General features: G+C 46.7%; 1 protein-coding gene across 4 annotated transcripts in view; it reads left to right on the forward strand.

Annotated features, from left to right (window-relative positions):
- Positions 1–21,351, forward strand: part of PDS5A (PDS5 cohesin associated factor A) — a 77,101-nt gene that overhangs the window by 42,038 nt on the left and 13,712 nt on the right. For all 4 annotated transcript variants that reach the window (XM_066573169.1, XM_066573170.1, XM_066573173.1 and 1 more), the window contains 10 exons: positions 1,448–1,593; positions 1,712–1,863; positions 2,043–2,156; positions 4,581–4,662; positions 5,308–5,356; positions 5,512–5,651; positions 6,283–6,398; positions 17,167–17,272; positions 18,659–18,819; positions 20,985–21,108. In XM_066573169.1, coding sequence (XP_066429266.1) covers positions 1,448–1,593; positions 1,712–1,863; positions 2,043–2,156; positions 4,581–4,662; positions 5,308–5,356; positions 5,512–5,651; positions 6,283–6,398; positions 17,167–17,272; positions 18,659–18,819; positions 20,985–21,108 — 1,190 coding nt within the window. The remainder of the gene's footprint in view (positions 1–1,447; positions 1,594–1,711; positions 1,864–2,042; positions 2,157–4,580; positions 4,663–5,307; positions 5,357–5,511; positions 5,652–6,282; positions 6,399–17,166; positions 17,273–18,658; positions 18,820–20,984; positions 21,109–21,351) is intronic.

A 21,351-nucleotide genomic window follows, 5' to 3' on the forward strand; every position in this document is an offset into this window, starting at 1 on the left:
CGAAAGATGTTTGGGGGTCCCGTACAGTGAGATCAGGGAAGTCGTGCAGGTGTCATGGCAGCCGGGGGTCGTCTTACAGGGCTGTCTTGGGAGACTGCCTATCAAGCCATCCCCGTGGGGTGGCTTGATGGGCTGCCTATCAGAATGCGGTATGACGCTATAGCATTACATCATACTGCAGGAGCGATCCAAGCTGTAGTCTCCCAGGGGGACTTAAAAAAGTAAAAAAAGATCAATAAAGTTCTTTATTAATTGTAAAAAAAAAAAACTTTAAATCACCCCCCCCCTTTTGCCATATTTATAATAAAATCTAAATCACAAAATAAAAATACAGATTTGGTATCACCGCGTCCGTAAAAGTACGATCTATCAAAGTAGCACATTATTTACTCCGCACGGTGAACGTCGTCCGGAAGAAGAAGAAAAAACCCCGACAGAAATGCACTTTGAGTCACTCTGTTCCCCAGAAAAATGCAATGAAAAGCGATCAAAAAGTCGTATGTATTCCAAATCGGTACCAACATAAACTACAGGACATTCTGCAAAAATGAGCCCTCGCACAACATCATTGACGGAAAAATAAACGTTATTGCGCGCAGAAGATGGTGGCAGAAAATAATTGAAAAAAATTAAATGTCTTAAAAAAAGCGTATAGTAAAAAAAAAAACCTATACAAGTTTGGTATCGTAGTAATCGTACCGACCCATAGAATAAAGTTGTCATGTCGCTTTTGTTGCAGTTTGTGCGCTGTAGAAACCAGACGCACTGAAAGATGGCGGAATGTCGTTTTTAAAAATACATTTTACTCTACTTGGAATTCTTTTCAGTACATTATATGGTATATTAAATAGCACCATTTAAAAATACAACTCGTCCCGCAAAAAACAAGCCCTCATACAGCGACATAGATGGATAAATAAAGCAGTTACGATTTTTTTTTTCTTTTCTTTTTTTTAAAGGGGGGAGGAAAAAACTAAAATGGAAAAAGGGGGCACATCATTAAAGGGTTAATACCTTGTAAAGGATTTGCAAATGGTTGTGAGGAATTTCAATTTCCCGGTACTACGCACTTCCTGCGTTTAGTGGTTTCATTAACACCTTCAAGACCAAGTCTATTGAATTTTTCCATCTTTGTGCTAATCCATGTGGACAGTTGTAACACCACCTACCCAATCAAAGTAGCGGATGAGTTTTGTTTTTTTTTATGGGATGTTTCCGGATAGTGGCACCAGTTTGTGATGCATACGTAACTTGCCCGACACTTGTCACGTGTAAAAGGGCCTTTTTTATGATATCCAAGTGCTCTAATAAGACTCCTTTTAAGAACTGTGGAATTGCGAATTAAGATGTTTCTTATGTAGACACACATTATGAAACCATTTACATACAGGGATTTTTTTGCAGTCCAGAGTGGAATGGCCTTAATAGCAAGTATATCTCTTTGCAGAGTTTCTGAAGGTGAGGTCTCATGATCCCGAAGAAGCCATTCGGCACGATGTCATTGTGACCATTATTACAGCTGGGAAGAAGGATCTTTGTCTCGTAAATGATCAGCTGCTCGGCTTTGTACGTGAGAGAACGTTAGACAAGAGGGTAAGAAATGAAGCAGGTGGAAGTATATTTTGCATATATCAACTCCCATTTTTGACTATTTCAATGCCAGGTGGTCATAATTCATTCATAGTAAAACCTGTATTACCCCTTCATATAGTGGAGAGTGAGGAAAGAAGCCATGATGGGCCTTGCTCAGCTGTACAAAAAGTATTGCCTGCATGCTGAAGCTGGGAAAGAAGCTGCTGACAAAGTGAGCTGGATAAAGGATAAACTATTACATATATATTACCAAAACAGCATTGATGACAAGTGAGTATTTTTGACGGACTTTGAATTGTTTTCATTTCAGTTTTTTATAATTGATAGTAGTTCGTATTAAAATAGACTTAGTGGTGATTATTCCGTATCTTATAAGTATTGCTCCAGACTCTTTCATGTATCTGTAATCTAGTCGGCCATGCTTATTTTACCTTTCTTTCTTTCTGCAGGTTACTCGTAGAGAAAATCTTTGCCCAGTATCTAGTACCACACAATCTGGAAACGGAAGAAAGAATGAAATGTCTCTATTATTTGTATGCTAGTCTGGATCCAAATGCTGTAAAGTAAGTACACCGTGTTAGACAGTGTTTTTTTTTGTACCAAAAGGCCAGATTAGACCTTGTAGATCCAACTTTATCACAACGTCTCCTTAGAAAGTTTGTGACTTGGGTCATAGTATGTATGTACTTGACCTGTTTGTGTTCATGCACATTCACTAGTCTTCATTGTAGAAGAGCACTGCTTTGTGTAAGATATTGCAGTCTTACTATTTCATGTGTTGCATTTGAGCTAAAGAGGGGACTGTGTTTCAAGGCTCCAGACTTAAAGGGCCAAAGAGCTCCTAAGCTGACAAATTAATGAGCAAAATAAAATTTAGTTACCAAATGTAAAGAAAAAAATAATTATACCTATACACTTTATATAGATTTGATGGATATATCCTTATAATAAGACTTAGTGTGTAGTGCCCCTTCCCACATTTCCGCAGGGCTCCAGGTTAAAATAACTAAATAGAAACCACTAACTTCTAAACTAAAAAATTAAAGAGCAAAATTAAAATTTTTAGGCACCAAATTTCAATGCATATTTCATTAAAGGTAAACAGTCAGCTACATTTGAACCTTATCTGTTAAGCTCATGGGCTCAAGGTAGCTGACCTGCTGAGTTTGGTTATGTAAGTTTTATACTTTACCCCGTTTCAGTGCTCAAACCCACTACTGAATGAATTGCGCAAACTAAAATGGGGCCTGCTAAGTAGTCATCCCAGTCTACATCTAGAATGAGAGGACTGCTTGGCGTTCACCACTCAATGCATTCAGCGGCGGGATTGAGTGCGGACATTGGAGAAACTGAGGGCAAAGGTAAGTATAAAAGTTATATCTCCAAGCTCAGCGGGTCATTTACTTTAGCCCATAAGTTTTTAGCTGATAGGACTAACCGTAGCTACAATGAAAAATATTTACTGTAATAAAAACTTCATATACCCTGCCTGAGTGTATACTTTTTCCCAGTATAATGTATATAGCGCGTAGTGAATGCAACCAGAGCTTGCACATCCAGCGCCCACTCACAATATAACCATAGCCAGCCACCCTCGCAGTATAACCTCCACACCCGTTGTTTTACATTTGCAGTATAATCAGATGCCACACTTCCCCTTGCAATATAATAACCACATCCAGTGCTCCGTGCTTGCCGTATAATGATCACTTCCTATGTTGTATGTTCACCATATGATAGCCATATCCAGCGCTCACTATAGGATAGCCACGTCAAGCGCTCTGTGGTCTCCATATAGTGATCACATGTAAAGGTACCAACTCCGCACCAATTCCACTGTGTGAACGTACCATTTGGCTGGAATCGCACACAGTGTTTTCTTTCTGATAGTGTGGGGGGTTTTTTTTTGTTTTTTTTTTTATAAAAAAACAACATAAGGCTAGGTGCACACTAGCATATTTTGGGGCCGTGTGTGATTTGTGTAATTCCATGGATTGCACATGGCCCGTTCTAGGTTATATACATGGACATTTTGCCGCACAGACTTGTGGTTCGCTTGAAGAAGGAAAAAAACTAAACTTAAAAGCATGTCCCATTTCTGTGTTCACAGGTGATAAATGGCACATGTGAATATGCTGTGTCCATGTGTATTGGACAGCACAGAGACTGGTGTCCATGTGCTGTCTAATGCGAGCTGCATCTGAGTCTATTGGGTGCAACTTGCAATTATGGCTAGTATACACCTAGCCTAAAGGAAATATTTGTATCCACTCCTGCACTTGGGTGAAAAAGCTGTATAAGAATCTGCACGTGATTCCAGCCGTTGTGCTTGTCCCGTCTGGATTTTTCATCCAGATTTGCGGGCGGAAGATACACAGCATGGTGAATGAGATTCCCCCCATGTTATGTAGACCTATTCTAAGCGCTCTTGCACACGGTCGGATTTCATTTGCAGAATCCGGGGCCGGCAGCTGTCCTCTGATTCCGCAGCAAATACCTGTAATGGCCTTCTATGGAGGACCGCTGCTTCCTGCACACGAGCGTAAATTTCCACTCGTGGCAGGAAAAACGCAGCATGCTCCATTCTGCATGGTATTCTGTCCCGCTTCAGAAGGGTCGTGGGATCCGCGACATCTCTTTCTCTGTCCTGTGCGTGCATCATGGCCGGCACTCCCGCAGTACAGAGAAAGTAGAACCCGGACAGTGTAAGCAGGGTCACCAGCCGGGCACAAGGTCGGATCCTGCTGTGGGTTCTCGCATGCCGGATCCGACCATGGTGTGTGCAGGAGGCCTTATTGATAGGCTGGGACTACACTACTTTTTGTGTGTGCATCTTTCCAATTTTAAAGAGCGAACTACTGCTGAAGCTGTAGGTCGAGTTGGGGTTGCAAGAATCTGCAAATATTCCTCCAGACTTCTGTTTTAACTATTGTCATACTGCTTTTTGCATTTCTGTTCCTTAAGCTGTTGGTTTTCTTTATACACAGGGCCCTAAATGAAATGTGGAAATGTCAGAATATGTTAAGAAGTCATGTTCGGGAGTTATTAGATTTACACAAGCAGCCAGCAGTAAGTTTTATTACATTTTTCATATGTAGTGTGCACGCATAAACAAATAGAATACAATAGTGTTTTATTGTTTTTTTTCTTCTTTTCCGTATTATAGGCCGAATGCACACGGCGGGGTCGGAGCTCGCAGTGGAATTAGACCCATTGTCCGGCCGGTGACCCCTGCGTACCTGTCCACTTGTCTTATCTGTGCTGCGGATGTGCCGGCCAGGGCACATGCGCAGTACAGATAATGCTGCACCGTTGCTAGGTGATGACGCGGAATCCGTGGCCCGCCTGAAGTTACGGCTGTGGACGGGCTGCGGATCAGATGACTTCCATTGACTTCAATGGAAGCTGTCTGAATGGAAATCGCGCTGAAATGGAATATGCTGTGATTTTTTTTACCTCGTGGGCATGGAAAAGTAGTAATTTTCCATAGCATGTTATGGGCAGTATTTGCTGCGGAAAATGGAGGCTGGTGTCCGCTCTGTATTCCGCAATGCAAATACGCCTGTGTGCAGCCGGCCTTTTGGAAATGGCTTTATTACCTCTTTCTAAAATCCTTTTTGCTTCCGTGAAATTCAGATAGCTGTCAGATTTTATGTTCTAACAACAATTTTTGTGTTTTATATCTATACTTGTTTCATATTCTTCTTTTCACAGTCTGAAGCAAACAATGCAGCCATGTTTGGAAAGTTAATGACAATAGCAAGTGAGTGCTTTCCACCTAAATCTGTGCCGTTTTATATGCAAGATAAAGTGGTCTGAAATATTCAAAACCTCTTCCTCCACATGTCTTAGGAGAACGGAAGATATGAATTACCCTGAAATTCAGAATAAATATTAATTTGTATTTCTGTTTCTTAGAGAATTTGCCCGATCCTGGAAAAGCACAAGATTTCGTCAAAAAGTTCAATCAGGTTTTGGGTGATGATGAGAAGCTTCGGTCTCAGCTGGAGTTGCTCATAAGCCCAACGTGCTCATGTAAACAGGCTGATGTCTGTGTGGTAAGTAAGCAGCGGTTTGATTTTTTTTTTTTCCTTTTTATACTTTTTTTTGTTATTATTCATATGGCTGAAACACGGGTGTTTTTAGTATCTGTATGCTATTCATAATGGCTTGAAACTAGCATAGTGCTCCACATTATGGCCCTCTGAAAGTGGACTTAATCTGGTTAACTATGCCATTTCACAAGCCGCTGTATGCGGGTCACAATGAAACCTCAAATCGTAGTCTTTGCTCATTGACCATGGGTAGAAATGGGCAGTCAGAATTCACTAGAACTGCTTTTTCAGGTTAACATGTTGCAGATTTAGTGTGGACTTTCCGCAGAAGAAAATCTGCATCAAAATCCGCAACAAACTCTGCATTCTAATGGGATTATGGTACTGATCCTCAGCAGACTTCACTTCAATCTAAAGGGGGAAATCTGCTGTGCATCCACATTAAATTTCACACCAAAGGGTGTGGATCTTCACCAAAACCCACCACATCCTCTCAGACTGGTTTGTTGCACATTATGAACACGGCTTGTAGAACATAACTTGTCTTTTCCTGTATTTGTTTTTATTGAGAACTTTATTTCTATTAATTTCTACTTTGCCGTATTAAAAGGTTTTTATTTTATTATTTTTCTAGAGGGAGATTGCCAGAAAACTCGCTAACCCTAAGCAACCAACAAATCCATTCTTGGAAATGGTAAAATTCTTACTGGAAAGAATAGCTCCTGTACATATAGATTCAGAAGCAATCAGGTATGTATACATTGTTTTTCACTGGTTAAGTTTGCCTTTTTTTTTTTTTTTTAAAGGAATTTTATTTAGCCAGGAATAAACAAGCATATAAATACAAATAATTGGCACCACAGGTGTCAGGTACAGCAGGAAATCCATTGCATGAAAACAGGGTAGAGGCAATCTTCGCCTGCGCACATAGTAATATTTCTTCTTAGTATGCTATATCTGGCTAGTACTTTTTTATTTCTTTTATCCCCCCCCCCCCCCCCCCCTTTAAACTCTAACTTTATTGATTATTACTGAACAACAGTTTAACCTTTGGATAGATCAATTGTAATTAATCAGAAAAAAACAAACAAACAAGACTTAAACTTAGACCCCCCCAACCCCCTGGCGCGACTCTCTTAAAGAAGAAAAGAGAAAATAAGATTTATTTTTGTGTGTGGGAATAGCGGAGAAAAAAAGAAATAGTTTTCTGAGCACTGGGTTTTAACGTAAATTGAGCAGGTGTCTCTCTTTTTGTCCTTCTCTCTCTCTCACTCCCCCCCTACCACCTGGTTTGGCTCTCCCGACGCCGTCGCTGAGCAACTCACCCAGCCACCCCAGATCTTGTCGAATTTTTCAGGGCACCCCCTGGCCATATACGTCAGCTTGTACATTGGGATTTCGGCGTTAACGACCCTGACCCATGCGCTCCTAGTCGGCTTCCCGGGGTGTTTCCAATTAAGTAGAATCACTTTTTTTGCATAATAGAGAAGCAGCTTGTACAGTGTACGTGTTGCCGCGGACACCGGTAGGTCTCCCACGAGCCCAAAAAGGCACGTTCCAGGATGCATGATCCTTGGTGCCCCTAGGTGAGTTTCCATAAAGACAAGCACTTCTCGCCAGTATTCCTGTAGGACCGCGCACTCCCAAAACATATGCATAACCGTCCCATCCGCCACCATACATCGTGGGCACGCTGCAGTAGGGAGTAGGCCCATTGTGCACAACCTGGAGGGGGTGTAGTATATGCGGTGTAGAAACTTGACTTGGATGAGCTTGTCTCTAGCGCTAACCAGGGGGGGACCAGATCCATCCAATATATCCTCATCCTCCCCTGAAGTCAGATCAGGAATGTCCACCTCCCATCTCTGTACGGCCCTCTCGCCCAGTGGGGCCAGGTGTCGCGCTGTATGAGCATAGAAACTCGACAGCGGCCTAACAAGGCTGCACATCTGCGCCAGGCCCTCCAGTCGCGTCATGGATAGTGGGACAGACAAGCCCCCAAACTGAGCCTTGGCCGCATCTCGCAATTGGTAATATCTAAAGTAAGAATTTTCGGGCAGACCGTGGGCAACCCGTAACTGCATAAAGGTGCAAAGCTTGCCCTCGCTGACTATGTCAGAGAGGACGTTGACGCCCCGGCGTCTCCAGAAGGCAGACTCCGGGAAGCGCTGGAAGTGTGGCAATTTGGGGTTATTCCAGAGGGGAGTGTGTGGGGATCGCGCTGTCTCCTCTGCAGCGGACAGTCTCGTGACCCGCTGCCAGATCTCCAGCGTCACCAGCATGGGCGTGGGCAGGGGGCCGACCGAGGATGAGGGGCCGCTCAGTAGCAGCCCCCGAAGGTTCTGCGTAGGGTCCACCATTCTACGTTCCAGGCCCACCGCTGGGTTGTAGTCTGACGAGCATATCCACCATCCCGCGTATACCAGTTGGCTAGCCAGGTAATAGTAATAAAAGTGCGGTAGAGCCAGTCCCCCTCCGTTCGACGGGAGACACAGGGTCTCCAACTTAATCCTGGGTGTAGTGTCCCTCCACAGTATGCGCAGCACAATCCCACGAAGCCTGGTAAAGAATTTTTTTGGGACTAGCATAGGGGAATTATGCAATATGTACAGGAATTTTGGTAGCAGTTTCATTTTTAGCAGGTTTATTCTGCCCACCAGGGTAAGCGGGAGAGAAGCCCAGCGTATCGCCACCTCTTCGGCCCAGGCCAGGAGGGGGACCAGGTTGGAGTTATAAAAGGCGGATAATTCCGCTGAGACCTTTACTCCCAAGTAGGTGGTCTGGGTTGTCCAACTCAGCGGGGCGGGCAGAGGGAGCTCGGCGGCCCCAGGGTCCACCGCCAACAAATGGGTTTTGTCCCAGTTGACCTTGATGCCAGAGTGTGCGCCGAATGTGCTAAATATAGCCAGAGCTGCGTCTAGAGACGCCTCCGGGTCTTGAAGGAAGAGGAGGGTGTCATCTGCATAAAGCGCTATGCGCTCTTCGTAATTGTTTAGTTTAAATCCTTTCACTCTTGGTGACGTTCGAATTTGGATTGCCAGGGGCTCTATGGCGAGGGCAAACAGGGCGGGGGACAGAGGGCAGCCCTGTCTTGTGCCCCTGCTTAAGGAAAACTGAGCAGAAACATGTATATTAGTTTTAATGTTGGCCACCGGGGAGTCGTATAGGATCTCGATCCATTTAATGAAGGTTGGCCCGAATCCGAACCGCCGCATCACCGCCCATAAGTACTTCCACTCTACTGAGTCGAAGGCCTTTGCCTGGTCTATAAATACCAGAGTACGCTTCCCGCAGTTAGTGTGCTTGTATGATAAGTGATCAAAAAGTCTTCTTAGGTTCATGTCCGTGCTCTTGCCAGGCATAAAGCCGGACTGGTCCGCGTGTATGATCTCTTTCAGCACTGAGTTTATACGCGTCGCCAGAATTTTTGCAATTATTTTTACGTCGTTGTTAAGAAGAGAAATGGGGCGGTAAGAGCCACAGTCCGTGGGGTCCTTCCCGGTTTTGGGGATCATTATTATAAGGGCTTTACGCATTGTGTCCGGTAATGTCCCCTCTCGCATGATAGAATTATATAATGTGAGGAGTCGCGGGGCCAGGGTTTCCACATTCTTTTTGTACCATTCCCCAGGGAGCCCGTCCACACCTGGTGATTTCCTATTGGGAAGTGCCTTAATGGCTTCCGTTATTTCTTCTATACTTAGGTCGCTATCCAGGTGGGCCGCGCTGTCTCCACTCAGTGTGGGGAAGGGAATGTCCTCTAGGTACGCCAGGAGCTGTGTTTCAGTACAGCTCAGCCTGGAGATATATAAATCACCATAGAATTGGGCAAACGTTTGGTTAATTAATTTGGGATCGCTTACTAGGGTACCCGTGCCATCACACACCGCCGTAATCGGTGGCAGTGTCTGGTCCTCTCTAGTCAGGCCAGTAAGTGGCCATTCTTGTCTCCCTGATCAAAGATCCGGTGACGGGAATACAGAAGTTTCTTCTTGGTGTATTCAATGAGCAGTAGTCTATATTCCCGTCGCAGGGCACCCAGAGTTGTAGTAGTTTCCGGGGAGGGGTCTGCTATGTGTCTAGTCTCTGCTAAATCAAGGCGCCGTTCCAGGTCCAAGCGGCGGGCCCCTAGGGATCTTCTATGCTCGGCAATAGCCGAGGTAAAGGATCCCCTGGTAAAGGCTTTGAATGCGTCCCATACCACCAGTTCCGAGGCTGTCCCCTCGTTGACTTCCCAGTACAGTTCAGCCTCTTGTTCTGCGTACTCGTGTACTTCTCTCTGTTCCAACCACAGCGGGCTCAGTCTCCACGCAGGGCGGCTTCCCTCGACTCCCAGGTCAAGCACCAGTTGGAGTGGGGAGTGATCTGAAATGCCCCTGGGCAGATAGGATATATCACAAACCATGCGGAGGCAGTCCGGGGAGCCGAAACAGAGATCTATGCGCGAGAAGGCATTGTAGGTCGGGGTATGACACGAGTAAGCTCTATCATGTGGGTGTCTCGCACGCCATATTTCCTGCAGTGAGTAGGAGTCGGCCCAACCAGGGAGCCGAGTCTGCGCGGAGGCGGCTGGAGTGAGGCGGTCCCGCGCCGGGTCCAAGATCAGGTTAAAGTCTCCCATGATTACTATCGGGGCCGCCTCCAGGAGGACCACTCGTGCCATCACCTCGTGAAGTATTTCAATGTTAGCAGGTGGTGGTAGATAAACAGTTATTATCGTGAGGAGGCGGCCATGGAAAGTTCCCTGTAGGATCAGGTAGCGCCCCCCCCGGGTCTATGTGTATTTGGCGGAGGGCAAACTGGGCCGATTTGGCCACCAGTATACTAACTCCGCGAGCGTAGTTGGAGTAAGTCGCGTGATATGCTGAGCCTATTGTTGCGCGCTTAAGCGACAGCGTCTTCGAGCCCCTAAGATGTGTTTCTTGGAGTAGTATCATGTGGGGGGAGTGAGTTTTAAGGAAGTCAAAAACCAATGCTCTTTTAATTTTAGAGTTTAGGCCCCTGACATTCCAGGAGACCAGCTTTAAGTTCGTGCTAGCCATTTTCAGGGGACTGGCCATTATTCCCGCAGGTTAAAGCATCTGAAAAAGAGTCGCGCCAACGACCACACATAGAAATTACAAAACGAACCAAAATCAGTTCCCATTTACCAACCTCAAACAAATCCCTCCCCTCCCACCCTACCCATCCCCCCGAACTTTGGACAGGTTTCGATCCCATAACTCACGACTTTGTAGGGGGCGTAAGGCCTAGCCCCAGGAAAAAGTCACCAACAGGCTATAACAGAAAAATGCAGAACAATAACAGCAGTTATAGGCATGAGAATAAAGTCCCCCTGTGAAGAAACAGAGACAAGGTTATGTGGGCACGGGCTGCGCCAGTATAAGCTGTAGGTGCCCGGCACGGGCCGCGGGCGCTGCGTAGGCCCCCCAGTCCAGTCCGGCCCCCACAGTCCACGTAGGGAAAAAAAAAAAGGGTAGCTTTAACGCAGCCCACGACGTTTTCCATCTTCATTATCTTCGGCCGCCGGCCTTCTTACCTAAAGTGGAGGGGGAGGGGGGGTAAGAATGAGGGAAAAGAAAGGGGGGAGGCAGTGAAAGAAAAGAGAGAGAGAAGAAGAGAGAGAAAGGAAAAAAGAGAAGAAAAGAAGAAAAAAAAAAAAAAGGGGGGGGGGGGAGGGGGGGAGAGGCACCCTCCACTATTATGCTGCAATGATCCTAGGAAAATGAAGACCGGCCAGCCGCCTCAAATATGCATCTGTGAAAGTCTCGCGGTGCGGGTTAATTTTGTTCGAGCCAGTTTAGGACATCCTTCGGGTTTTCAAAGAAATGGGAACGGTTATCCTTGATCACCTTTAGTCTGGCAGGATATAGCATGGCGTAGACCAGTTGTTTTGAGCGCAGCATCTTCTTAGCCTCTACAAATTTTTGGCACTTTTGCTGCACCTCCAAGGAAAAGTCCGGAAAGATACGGATCGTTTGTCCGTCAACCCTTATCGGGTCTCTCTCGCGGTTGAGTGCCAGAATTTTGTCTCTGTCCCTATAGTTAAGTAGTTTTGCAATGAAGGTGCGTGGAGGGCCTCCGGGCGGCGGGGCTCTTGATGGGATGCGGTGTGCTCTCTCAACGCAGAATAGGGGTGACAGAGAGTTGGAGCCGTACTCCTGTTTGAGGAGCGATTCCAGATAGTTGCAAGGATCTCTGCCCTCAGCGCCCTCCGGCAATCCTATGAATCTGAGATTGCATCTGCGCAGGCGGTTCTCCATATCATCCAGTTTTTTCCCCTGCGCCGTGAGGTTGGAGTTGAGGGTGCGCACCTGGTCTGAGAGTGGAGTAACAGTGTCCTCCAGGTTGGAGACTCGCGTCTCGACTTCTGTTGTACGCTCTCTCAGCGTTTGGACGTCCGCTCGCAGCAGACCAAAGTCCGACTGTAGTGCATCTATTTTTTCTGTGAGGGCAGAGCGCGACTCTGTAATCGCTTTCAATACATCGGCGATAGTTGGGCCAGATGCGGAGGGCGAAACTGGTGCTGCTGCCTCAGGGGACGCGCTCTGCGGGCTGGAGGGCGCATTAGATCGGGGGTCCGTTGAGGTGCTGGGCCGAGAATATTGCTGCAGCCTGCTGGTTATTTTGGCTTGCTTGGTAGGCGCCATCTTGTTGGAGGATAGTAGTAGGGAATGTCCGCGGGCTCGAACTTATAAGATGTCACAGGGGGGGATTCATGCGCAGTTTAAGCTTTACTGCATGGCTGTTGGGGTGCAATCATAGTGTAGTAGTTTATGCGCACCTTTAACGCGGCTCTTTCGGGCGGAAGCTCAGATCCTAGCCTCTGGGTGCGCATACGGCAGTGAGTTACAGTCCTGGGGTGCCACGTTGTCAGGGGGCGAGACACACGGGAATGTGGAGGGGGGCAGTCAGTAAGAAAAAAAAGGGGGGGGGGGACCCCGCGTTATTCTCCGCAGCGTCCTCTCTCTACTTCCTCCCCCGCACTGCCCCCAGTTCTCTTCCCCTGCACCCCTTGTCTCCCTCTGCCTAGGTGATGTCCGGCTGGGGGGAGGGGTGGAGGGGGCCCCTCAGTGTGTCTGCTGGCCTGGGGTGTCTGTTGCACTGCAGGGGGTTTCCAGTGCCCCAAGGGTATTATCACAGTCCTACAGGGGTAGGTGAGCTTAGGGGGAGCCGCAGGGTCCGATGGCCGCAGCCGCGGCGTCACTCACCCAGTCTGCAGTCCTGTGGATCTGCCGCTCTCTTTCCTGGTTCTTCTGCCCACTCCCGGGCTCTCTGCAGATCCCAGCAGCTGTCTCCCCTGCCTCCGGTGCTCCTCGGCAGGCGTTTACCGCGGCTTTCCGCGGCCGGCCCTCACTTCCGGTCGGCCGCGTCCGTAACTCCAGGCCGGGGATGCGCCCGGTTCCGTAGGCCGCAAAATCGCGGTATTCGCTAGAGACCCGCGGGGGGTCTCTTTCTCTTCGTCTCGGTCCGGCAGTGCCCGCGGTAGCGGTTTCGGCCCCGTGGAGGCCTCCAAACGCGGCAGAAACACGCCGGTATGTCTCTGCAGCCAGGAGCCCTGGTCCGTGCGTGCGCTCCTGTTGCTGGCTAGCCACGCCCCCTCTAAGTTTGCCTTTTTAGCAAAAACTATCTATTATTGCTCCAGTACATCTCAAATGAAAAATAAAGCAACTTGGCCATAAGTCTCTACAGCCTCTATGCAGACCCCTTGGTCTTGGCCCATTCTTCATGGGAATGGACAACAACCTAAACCCGGTGTAGTCCTGCCCTGCAGTCTTACTCCCTACTGTAGGTCCTCTGACTTGTTAATATACCTAATGTATGTTGGGAAAAAGTAGCGGGTAAGGGGGGGATATCGCTGCAAGGCAAGTACACTGTTCACTTATTACCATGCAGATGTGTAAGTCTGCATAATAGCCATAACCACAACAAAGAAGGACATTTGAGCAAGAAAAAAATGGATCGCAAAGGTGAATGTAGCATGCTGCATAAAAGTAATTATTTTTACTGTTTTAAGTTTGCTCAGGAATGTTGACAGAAAAGGCTTTTCCACTGCCATACCTCCTAGTAGTCCAGTTTACTAGCACTATGGTTAACCCCTTAAGGACAAGGCCCTTTATTTTTTTGCATTTTAGGTGACACCCCCCTCCCCCTTAGAAAATAGTGATTTTGTATTTTTTTTCAATCTATCGACGTAGCTGTCTGAGGGCTGTGGAACAAGTTGTATTTTTCAATTATACTATTTATTGTGCCATATAATGTATTGAAAAATGTAAAAAATTTTAAGTGAAGTGGGAAAAAAAAAAATCGAAATTCCGCCATCTTTGTGTGCGCCTTAGTTCTACTGTGTGTACACCAACAAAAATTAACTTTTATTCTATGGGTCAGTGGGATTCCAATACCAAATTTACATAGTTTACAGCTGGACATCTCCTACAACCCTTTTATGACCAAGGGTCATTGATGCACCTGTATCAAAGTTACCTTATGAAGTTCTGTGGTTTTCCTGGTTTCAAAAAATAACTTTTTGTATTTGGGTGAAATATCTACATATGGGCTTGTTTTTTGCTGGATGAGTTCTACTTTTCAATGACCCCATTTAATGTAACATACAATGTATTGGAAGACCTTTTAAAATGGGGGGGAAAAAAGCAAGTTACACCATTGGGGAGGGGGGGGGGGTAATTTTAAGGCCTTCATAGTTTAGTAAAAATTACATGTTCTTTTATGTTCGGCAGTAAGAGTACATCAAAACCAGATAATATAAATTAAAAATATGTAGGCCTGACTTTTGCCTAGCTATGCATTCCCCTGCCTATCACAGCTTGCACTAGTAGGGCCTTCTGCATTTCCTCCGATCCTTCTCCAGCTTGCCCAGTGTCGGCTTTCCTATTGGCTCCCCCCTATTCTCACAGTATGCCTTCTGCCCTTTTTTATTCCTGCACTTGGTCTCACATTCCTCTGTAGCCTGCTAAGACCAGTGGTGCTTCTGATGTGCTCCTCACATATCTACCAACTGGAACTGCTTCAGACCGGGTAATCTCTGCCTAAGGCCGCCTGCAGACGGGCGGGTCGGATCCAGCGGCGAGAATTCTCGCCGTGGGACCCGACCCGAGCGCCTGCAGGGAGGAGCGCGTACTCACCCGCGCCCGGCGGCCCCGGCTCTTTCATGTGCCGGCTGCCGGGCAGCCGGCGCATGCGCAGACCGGAGCCGGCGGCCAGGTGAGTGACATTTCTGCGAGCCCCGCACAGAAATAGGACATGCCGCGGTTTGTTTGCCGCGCGTCATGTCGCGTGGCCAAACCGCGGCCATCTGCATAGGAGTGCGTATTGTAATGCACTCCTATGCAGGCTTTCAGTGGCGGAAATCCCGCGGCGGGATTTCCGCCCGTGTGCAGGCGGCCTAACTGCTAGATCCCCCTTCTCTATTGCCCCTCCTGCTGTGCCCTTAGGCTGTATACAAGAAACTCTGACTACTTTCCACAGGCCGTCTGCATCATATCAGACTCCAGAGCAGAAGGCTCCAAACAAGGCCCAGTCAGACATAATTTGCGTGCGCTCGCTGCGGTACCAAATTTCTATGTGGGCAGTCTGAGCTATTGTGCCACAACTATCTTCCCTCAAGACAGGCTGCCGCTGAACCGACTATAGACACTGCTCCTGTCCAGCCCTCGATAACTGCTGAACTGGAATGGGCACGCGCCCTCTCGAGCGGTATTGGACCTTACTAAAGCGTCCACCACCATCAGAGCGGTCGAGCCTGTCTGTCAGCTGCCTCAAAGCATGTCTGATGATTATTTTGCCTTGCACAACCTTTCTCATGGTAAATACCGGAAATAGGCTAGGTCTCCTTCGTGCAAGGCGATCTTCTACCTCCCCCGAAACGGCATTTCCTCTAGCCCTTGCAGCAATCCACTCAGAGCTCTGCTCCAAGGATTAAAGTTGCTTTGAAGGTGAACTTTTGTAATCTGTTTACTATGCCGACCTGGATGAGTAACAGGCATCTATGCTGTTCTCTCTGGTCCATAGCCTGATAGTGGCGGTGAAGGAGGCTCTTCAAGTGAAGTATCAGGCACCTACTATATCTGTGGAAGCCTTTTTCTTCAGATGCCTGAAGCATCCCCGAAGGTCTTTCCCTCTCATACAGAGTTTGAGTATGTGTTGGTCAAAGAATGAAACCTTCCTGTCAAACGCTTCGCCCAACCAAAGCATTTAGACGTCAAGTGGACCTTTCTGGAAGACAACTATTTCTTAACCAAGTCTTCCACAGTAGTGGGTCCTCTAGAGTCTCGTTTATCTACAAATCATGCAGTACGCACACTCTCCTCCCAGGATATAATAGTCCCTGTTGTCGTCTCCCACCTCTTTACTTAGAACAGTACAAGGGGTTCTATTCCAATATTTGTTGTGCACAAGAAGGGTGGCACTGTCTGACATGTTCTGGATCTGAAGAGATTAAATCAATGTCAAGGTTCAACACTTGCACATGGAGTCGTTGAGATGTCACTGCGTCCATGGAACCAGGAGAGTTTGTGTCATTCAATGCTATCAATGATGCGTATCTTCATATCCCATTTGTCCAGCACACCAGCGATTCCTCCACTTGCCATCTGCTCAAAACACAATCAATTCATGGCCCTTCCATTCGGGTTGGCCACGGCCCCCTGAGTATTCACAAAGGTTCTGACATCAGTGATGGCTCTCTTCCTAGAAGGGGTTAGTGGCCATCCTCTATATTGACAACATTATGGTGAAGGCCTGGATGTGGTCAACAATCTGAGAAGCATCAACCTCACTCTGGAACCCAGTTCCGGTGTTTCATCCACCATCCCAAGTCTTCCCTCTAACAATCACAACATCTGGACTTTTTTGGTATCCCCTTCGTTATAGCACGTGCCCAGGTCCTACTCTCACCATAGAAATGACATCCCCTTCAGTTGAAGGTTCACTTCACTCTCAGACTCCCCTGACCATCTGTCACTGCATGAGTGTGTTGGGGCTGATAGTCTCATCCTTTTGAGACAATTCCATTTGGTCAGTTTCTCACCCGACCCAGTGGGCCATTCTCACAAATGGGACAAATCTGCGGACTTGCTCGATCAAGGGGTTTGTCTGCCTCGCCAACTTCAGCTCTCCTTTCTCTGGTGGCTGGACTTTCCACAGGTCCATCTGGGGTACTCCTGATCATGGCCGTTGTGGGTGAGTGTAGGCTGTCAAACATGGCTAATACTTGCTGTGTATGGAGTGAGCTCCCAAGCCCCCTCCATACGCAACATGCGCTATTCCTTCCGGAAGGGGAATGTGCAATTAGGATGTAAATAGTTGTTTCACGAAGGGGTTAAAGAAGTAATTGTAGCAAACCTCCAACTGAAAAATAAGGTTGAGGCAATCAGAAAATTCTTCTCTAGAGGTGGTATACTTTGTCCACAAATGATCTTACGAAGCACGTTACTGTGCTGTTATTTCTTCGTCAGAAGCATGATAAGATTAATGTATTGCTGCGCATTTTATATTCCAGTGCATTAGTAAAGCTGATGAACAAATCCATTGAAGGTACTGTGGATGATGAAGAGGAAGGAGTGAGTCCTGATTCTGCAATTCGAGCGGGATTGGAACTTCTAAAGGTAATATTTTAACTCCAGTGTAAGAAGAAATGGAAATTCGGCTTGTGAATATTATAGCAAAATAAATTGGTGGGGCAATAACTACATTATTTTATTTGCGTAAGGGTGGACACCCACTGGCGATTCTTTTTTTTTCTATCTTGTGCTGCGAGAGCAAGTGAAAAAACTCGCCTCGCAGCGCATGAAAGATGCCAGGATGAGACCGGAATATCGCCAGTCTTTTCAATGGGGCCAGCGGCAGCAGCGCTAGTAGCCCCATTGAAAAGATGGGGGGAATACCGCGGACTCCTGCCACAGCTGGGGCAGAAGTGCAGCATGCTATCCCATTGCTTTCAATTAGATCGGCGCTGCTGCCGGTCCCATTGAAAGTCGTGGTTTGTGGCAAACCCTGCAGTATGATTTTCAGGGAAGGGCTTGAAATATAAGCTCTTCCCTGAAAATAATCATTAAGTGGTAAGAAAAGTTTAAAAAAAAGTTGCTCACCTCTCCGCTGCACAGACGCGTCCTCTGGCTGGCTCCCCGACACTACTATCCAGCACTTTCAGCAGGCGGGGATTTAAATATCCCCGCCTTTTGAAAGGGCAGTGCTGATTGGCTGAGCGCTCAGCCAATAACAGCGTTAGCTAGTGGCTGAGCCCTCAGCCAATTACAGCTAGTAATGAATAGCTAAGCACTAGCTGTAATTGGCTGAGCGCTCAGCAAATAGCTAAGCACTAGCTGTTACTGGCTGAGCGCTCAGCCAATCAGCACAGCCCATTCAGGAGGCGGGGATTTTTAAATCCCTGCCTGCTGAAAGTGCTGGATAGCAGTGTCTGGGAGCCAGCCAGAGGATGCAGCGCAGAGGTGAGTACATTTTTTTTTTTTTTAACCGCTTGATGGTTTTCAAGGAAGGGCTTATATTTCAAGCCCTTCCCCGAAAATCATACTGCAGGGTTTGCCACAAACCACTGCTTTCAATGGGACAGACAGCAGCGCCGATCCCATTGAAAGCAATGGGATAGCATGCTTACACAGCTGTGGCAGAAGTCCGCGGTATTCTCCCTATCTTTTCATTGGGGCTAGCGCTGCTGCCGCTGGCCCCATTGAAAAGACTACCGATATCACGGCGGCGTCCCAGCTTTTTTCTCGCACTGTGAGGCAAGTGTTTTCACTTGCTTCGCAGCGCAATAGAGAAAAAATCGCCAATGGGTGTCCACCCTCAGTTTGTGGATTTTTTTTTTTTTGTAGTCATTTCTGGTTTGGCTGAATAGTAGCAGGTGGTGCTGCTGGTAAACTTTCTAAATGGTCTTCATTAAAAAGGTCCTACCACCAAGGTGTTTTCTATATGCAGTAACAGTTTTGCATTTAGTTCAATGGCTTTTCTTTTTCACTTATGGTTACTTCTAGGTACTGTCCTTTACCCATCCAACTGCATTCCACTCAGCAGAGACGTATGAGTCTTTCCTACAGTGCCTTCGTATGGATGATGACAAAGTAGCCGAGGCAGCTATCCAGATATTTCGAAATACAGGACATAGAATAGAAACAGACCTGCCACAAATACGATCGTAAGTATAACTTATATTTATACACTGTAGCAATGCAGTTACTGAAGTGACCATTAGGGGGCATGAGTACAGACTGCCTGAAAGTCTGTGAGGCAGCAAAAGGGTGTTTCTCTTCACTAATTAAGAGACACATGAAGGGGGTAGTAAAAAGGAGGGGTGCCTTGAAGCTGGTAGCTAGAGGTTCCTGGCTCCAACCCTCATATGATGAGAGATTATCGGACCGACTTAACATGCGGTCATGGACCATGTAAGGGGTTTATGAAGTATGGAAACTAGACGTATGTATAGTGAGGGTCATTGATAGAGATGAGCGAGCGTACTCATTAAGGCAAATTACTCGAGCGAGTATCGCCATTTTCGAGTACATCCCTGCTTGCCCGAAAAGATTCGGGTGGGAGGAGGGAGAGAGAGCTTTCTCTCTCCCCCCTGTTCACTCCCGCAACTCACCGCTCACCCCCGCCGGCCCGGACGAGCGGGCAGGTACTTGAAAATGACGATACTCGCTCGAGTAATTTGCCTTAACGAGTACGCTCGCTCATCTCTAGTCATTGATCTTGTTCTCCTTTTTTGGGGGGGGGGGGGGGGGGGGGGATGCCATTAACTTGCTGAAGTAAACCAATAAAGTACTGGTAAAGCCAGAATTTTTAAGAAAAGTTGTCTTGTGGAGCGTATTTCTGAAGGTGTAGCCCACCTGTCTTACGAAGAAAAATACAGCAGTCAAAGTGTGACTAATCCCCCTGGTGTCACAACGTGTTTAGCAGCCCTATCTCCCACTTTTAATATGCTTTACGCCATATTCGATTTGTGAAGTATTATAAATATAGTTGTACGAGGGCGCTAACCATTTTCAATCCAATGTTTTTAAGGATTTAAAGAGTGGTCCCAGTATCTTACCGCAGATGCAGGGCTGGTATACATACAGTCAGGAATTGTGATGTTGTACTTCAATCTTTAGATTTGATCATGATGGGTTGTAGTCGCTTCTTTGTCAATTACCTCCATGCTTTTTTTTTTTTTTGTTAGACCTCCCTTACACAGGCGTTTTCAGTTCTTCAACGCTGCATCTACTGCGATTTCAGCCTGCGGAGCATCTCTTGCTGGTAGCGGGGTTTCAAGACCATGCCACCACCAAGAGATTGCTCTGATTGGCTGAATGGCTGTGATTGGTGCATTTAGCGCTGGCTGGGATTGGCACTTGATTAGTCAATCAGAGCAATCTTTTGTTGGAGGTGAGGGTCTTCAATCCCAATCACTAGCAAAAGATCCTCTGACAAGTGCCTGGAGCCCCGGAAAGTAGCGCCAGGGACATGGACAGCGCCAGCATCAGTGAATATAACTTTTTTTTTTTGAGTGCTGCGTTTTCTGCAGCGCTATTAACGCTGCCCGTTGATTTCAATGGGCAATGCAGGGCTGAAAACTGCCATAGATAGGACGTGTATCGCTGTTAAAGATGCTGCGTTTTGACGTTTGTGTGAACAGCCCCATCGAAATGAATGGGAGCGTTGTATAGTGTTTAGCAGGCAGAACTAAACTCTGTATGGAAAAAAAAAAAAATCCTTGTGAGAGGCCTTAAGCAAAACCGTAAAACCCGGCATGCATGGAGGCAACTAGGAATTTAGCATCTCCCAGTAATGTGTGTGTATAATGTTCTGCAGTGGATTCTTACTCTGCGTACGGCAAGTAACTGTATTGTGTAAGACCGCGGAGGCTCACAGGCGTCCATACGCAATCTAGGTTTTTTTAAAATTTATATTTCCCATGCCATCGCTTGGCGTTGACGCGGGTACCCGCAGCCCATACGCAATAATTTTGTAGGGGTTGCTGGTTGCACACCTCTATTGACATCAATGGAGGCCGTCCATGTGGAGTCCGCATTTAAAATAGAGTGCTGCAATTTGTCTTCCGATCGCTGAATATACAATTTGTACCCGTGGGTGTTAAGGAAAAATCGAAAAATGCATGCCTTTCAATGCCTGCATTTAAGCGCAGATCGCGATCACAGAATCCACAATTCAAATCCGGTCATGTGAGACCAGCCTTACTGTTTTGCATAGTGTCTTATCTTGTAATGGTGTCCAAATTATGTCTTGTGATGTATTGGGCTACTCGTGTGTGAGGTTTTTTTTTGTGACATTTTAATATTTGCTAAATCTGTAATTTAATAGGGCGCTTATTCCAATTTTGCATCAGAAAGCCAAGAGGGGTACACCTCATCAAGCAAAGCAGGCTGTACACTGTATCCATTCTATATTCTCTAATAAAGAAGTGCAACTGGCTCAGATATTTGAGGTAATGTATGGTTTATGTTTTTAGTGATTATTAAGAAAAACGAACAGCTGGTTCGTACACTGCTCTACTTTTATAAAGGGATGGCACATTTGTTGCTTTAGGCTTTATTCACATCTGCACTGCACAGATCCTTAAAGGGATTGTCCCACTCCTAGCCATTGATTATCTATTCTCAGAATAGCAGATGCTGCTGTACAGGCAGTCATGTTCACTTTAAGGCTGCGTTCACACAGGGTGGATTTG

Source organism: Eleutherodactylus coqui, chromosome 7 (assembly GCF_035609145.1).
Source record: "Eleutherodactylus coqui strain aEleCoq1 chromosome 7, aEleCoq1.hap1, whole genome shotgun sequence".
Classification (NCBI taxonomy): Eukaryota; Metazoa; Chordata; class Amphibia; order Anura; family Eleutherodactylidae; genus Eleutherodactylus; species Eleutherodactylus coqui.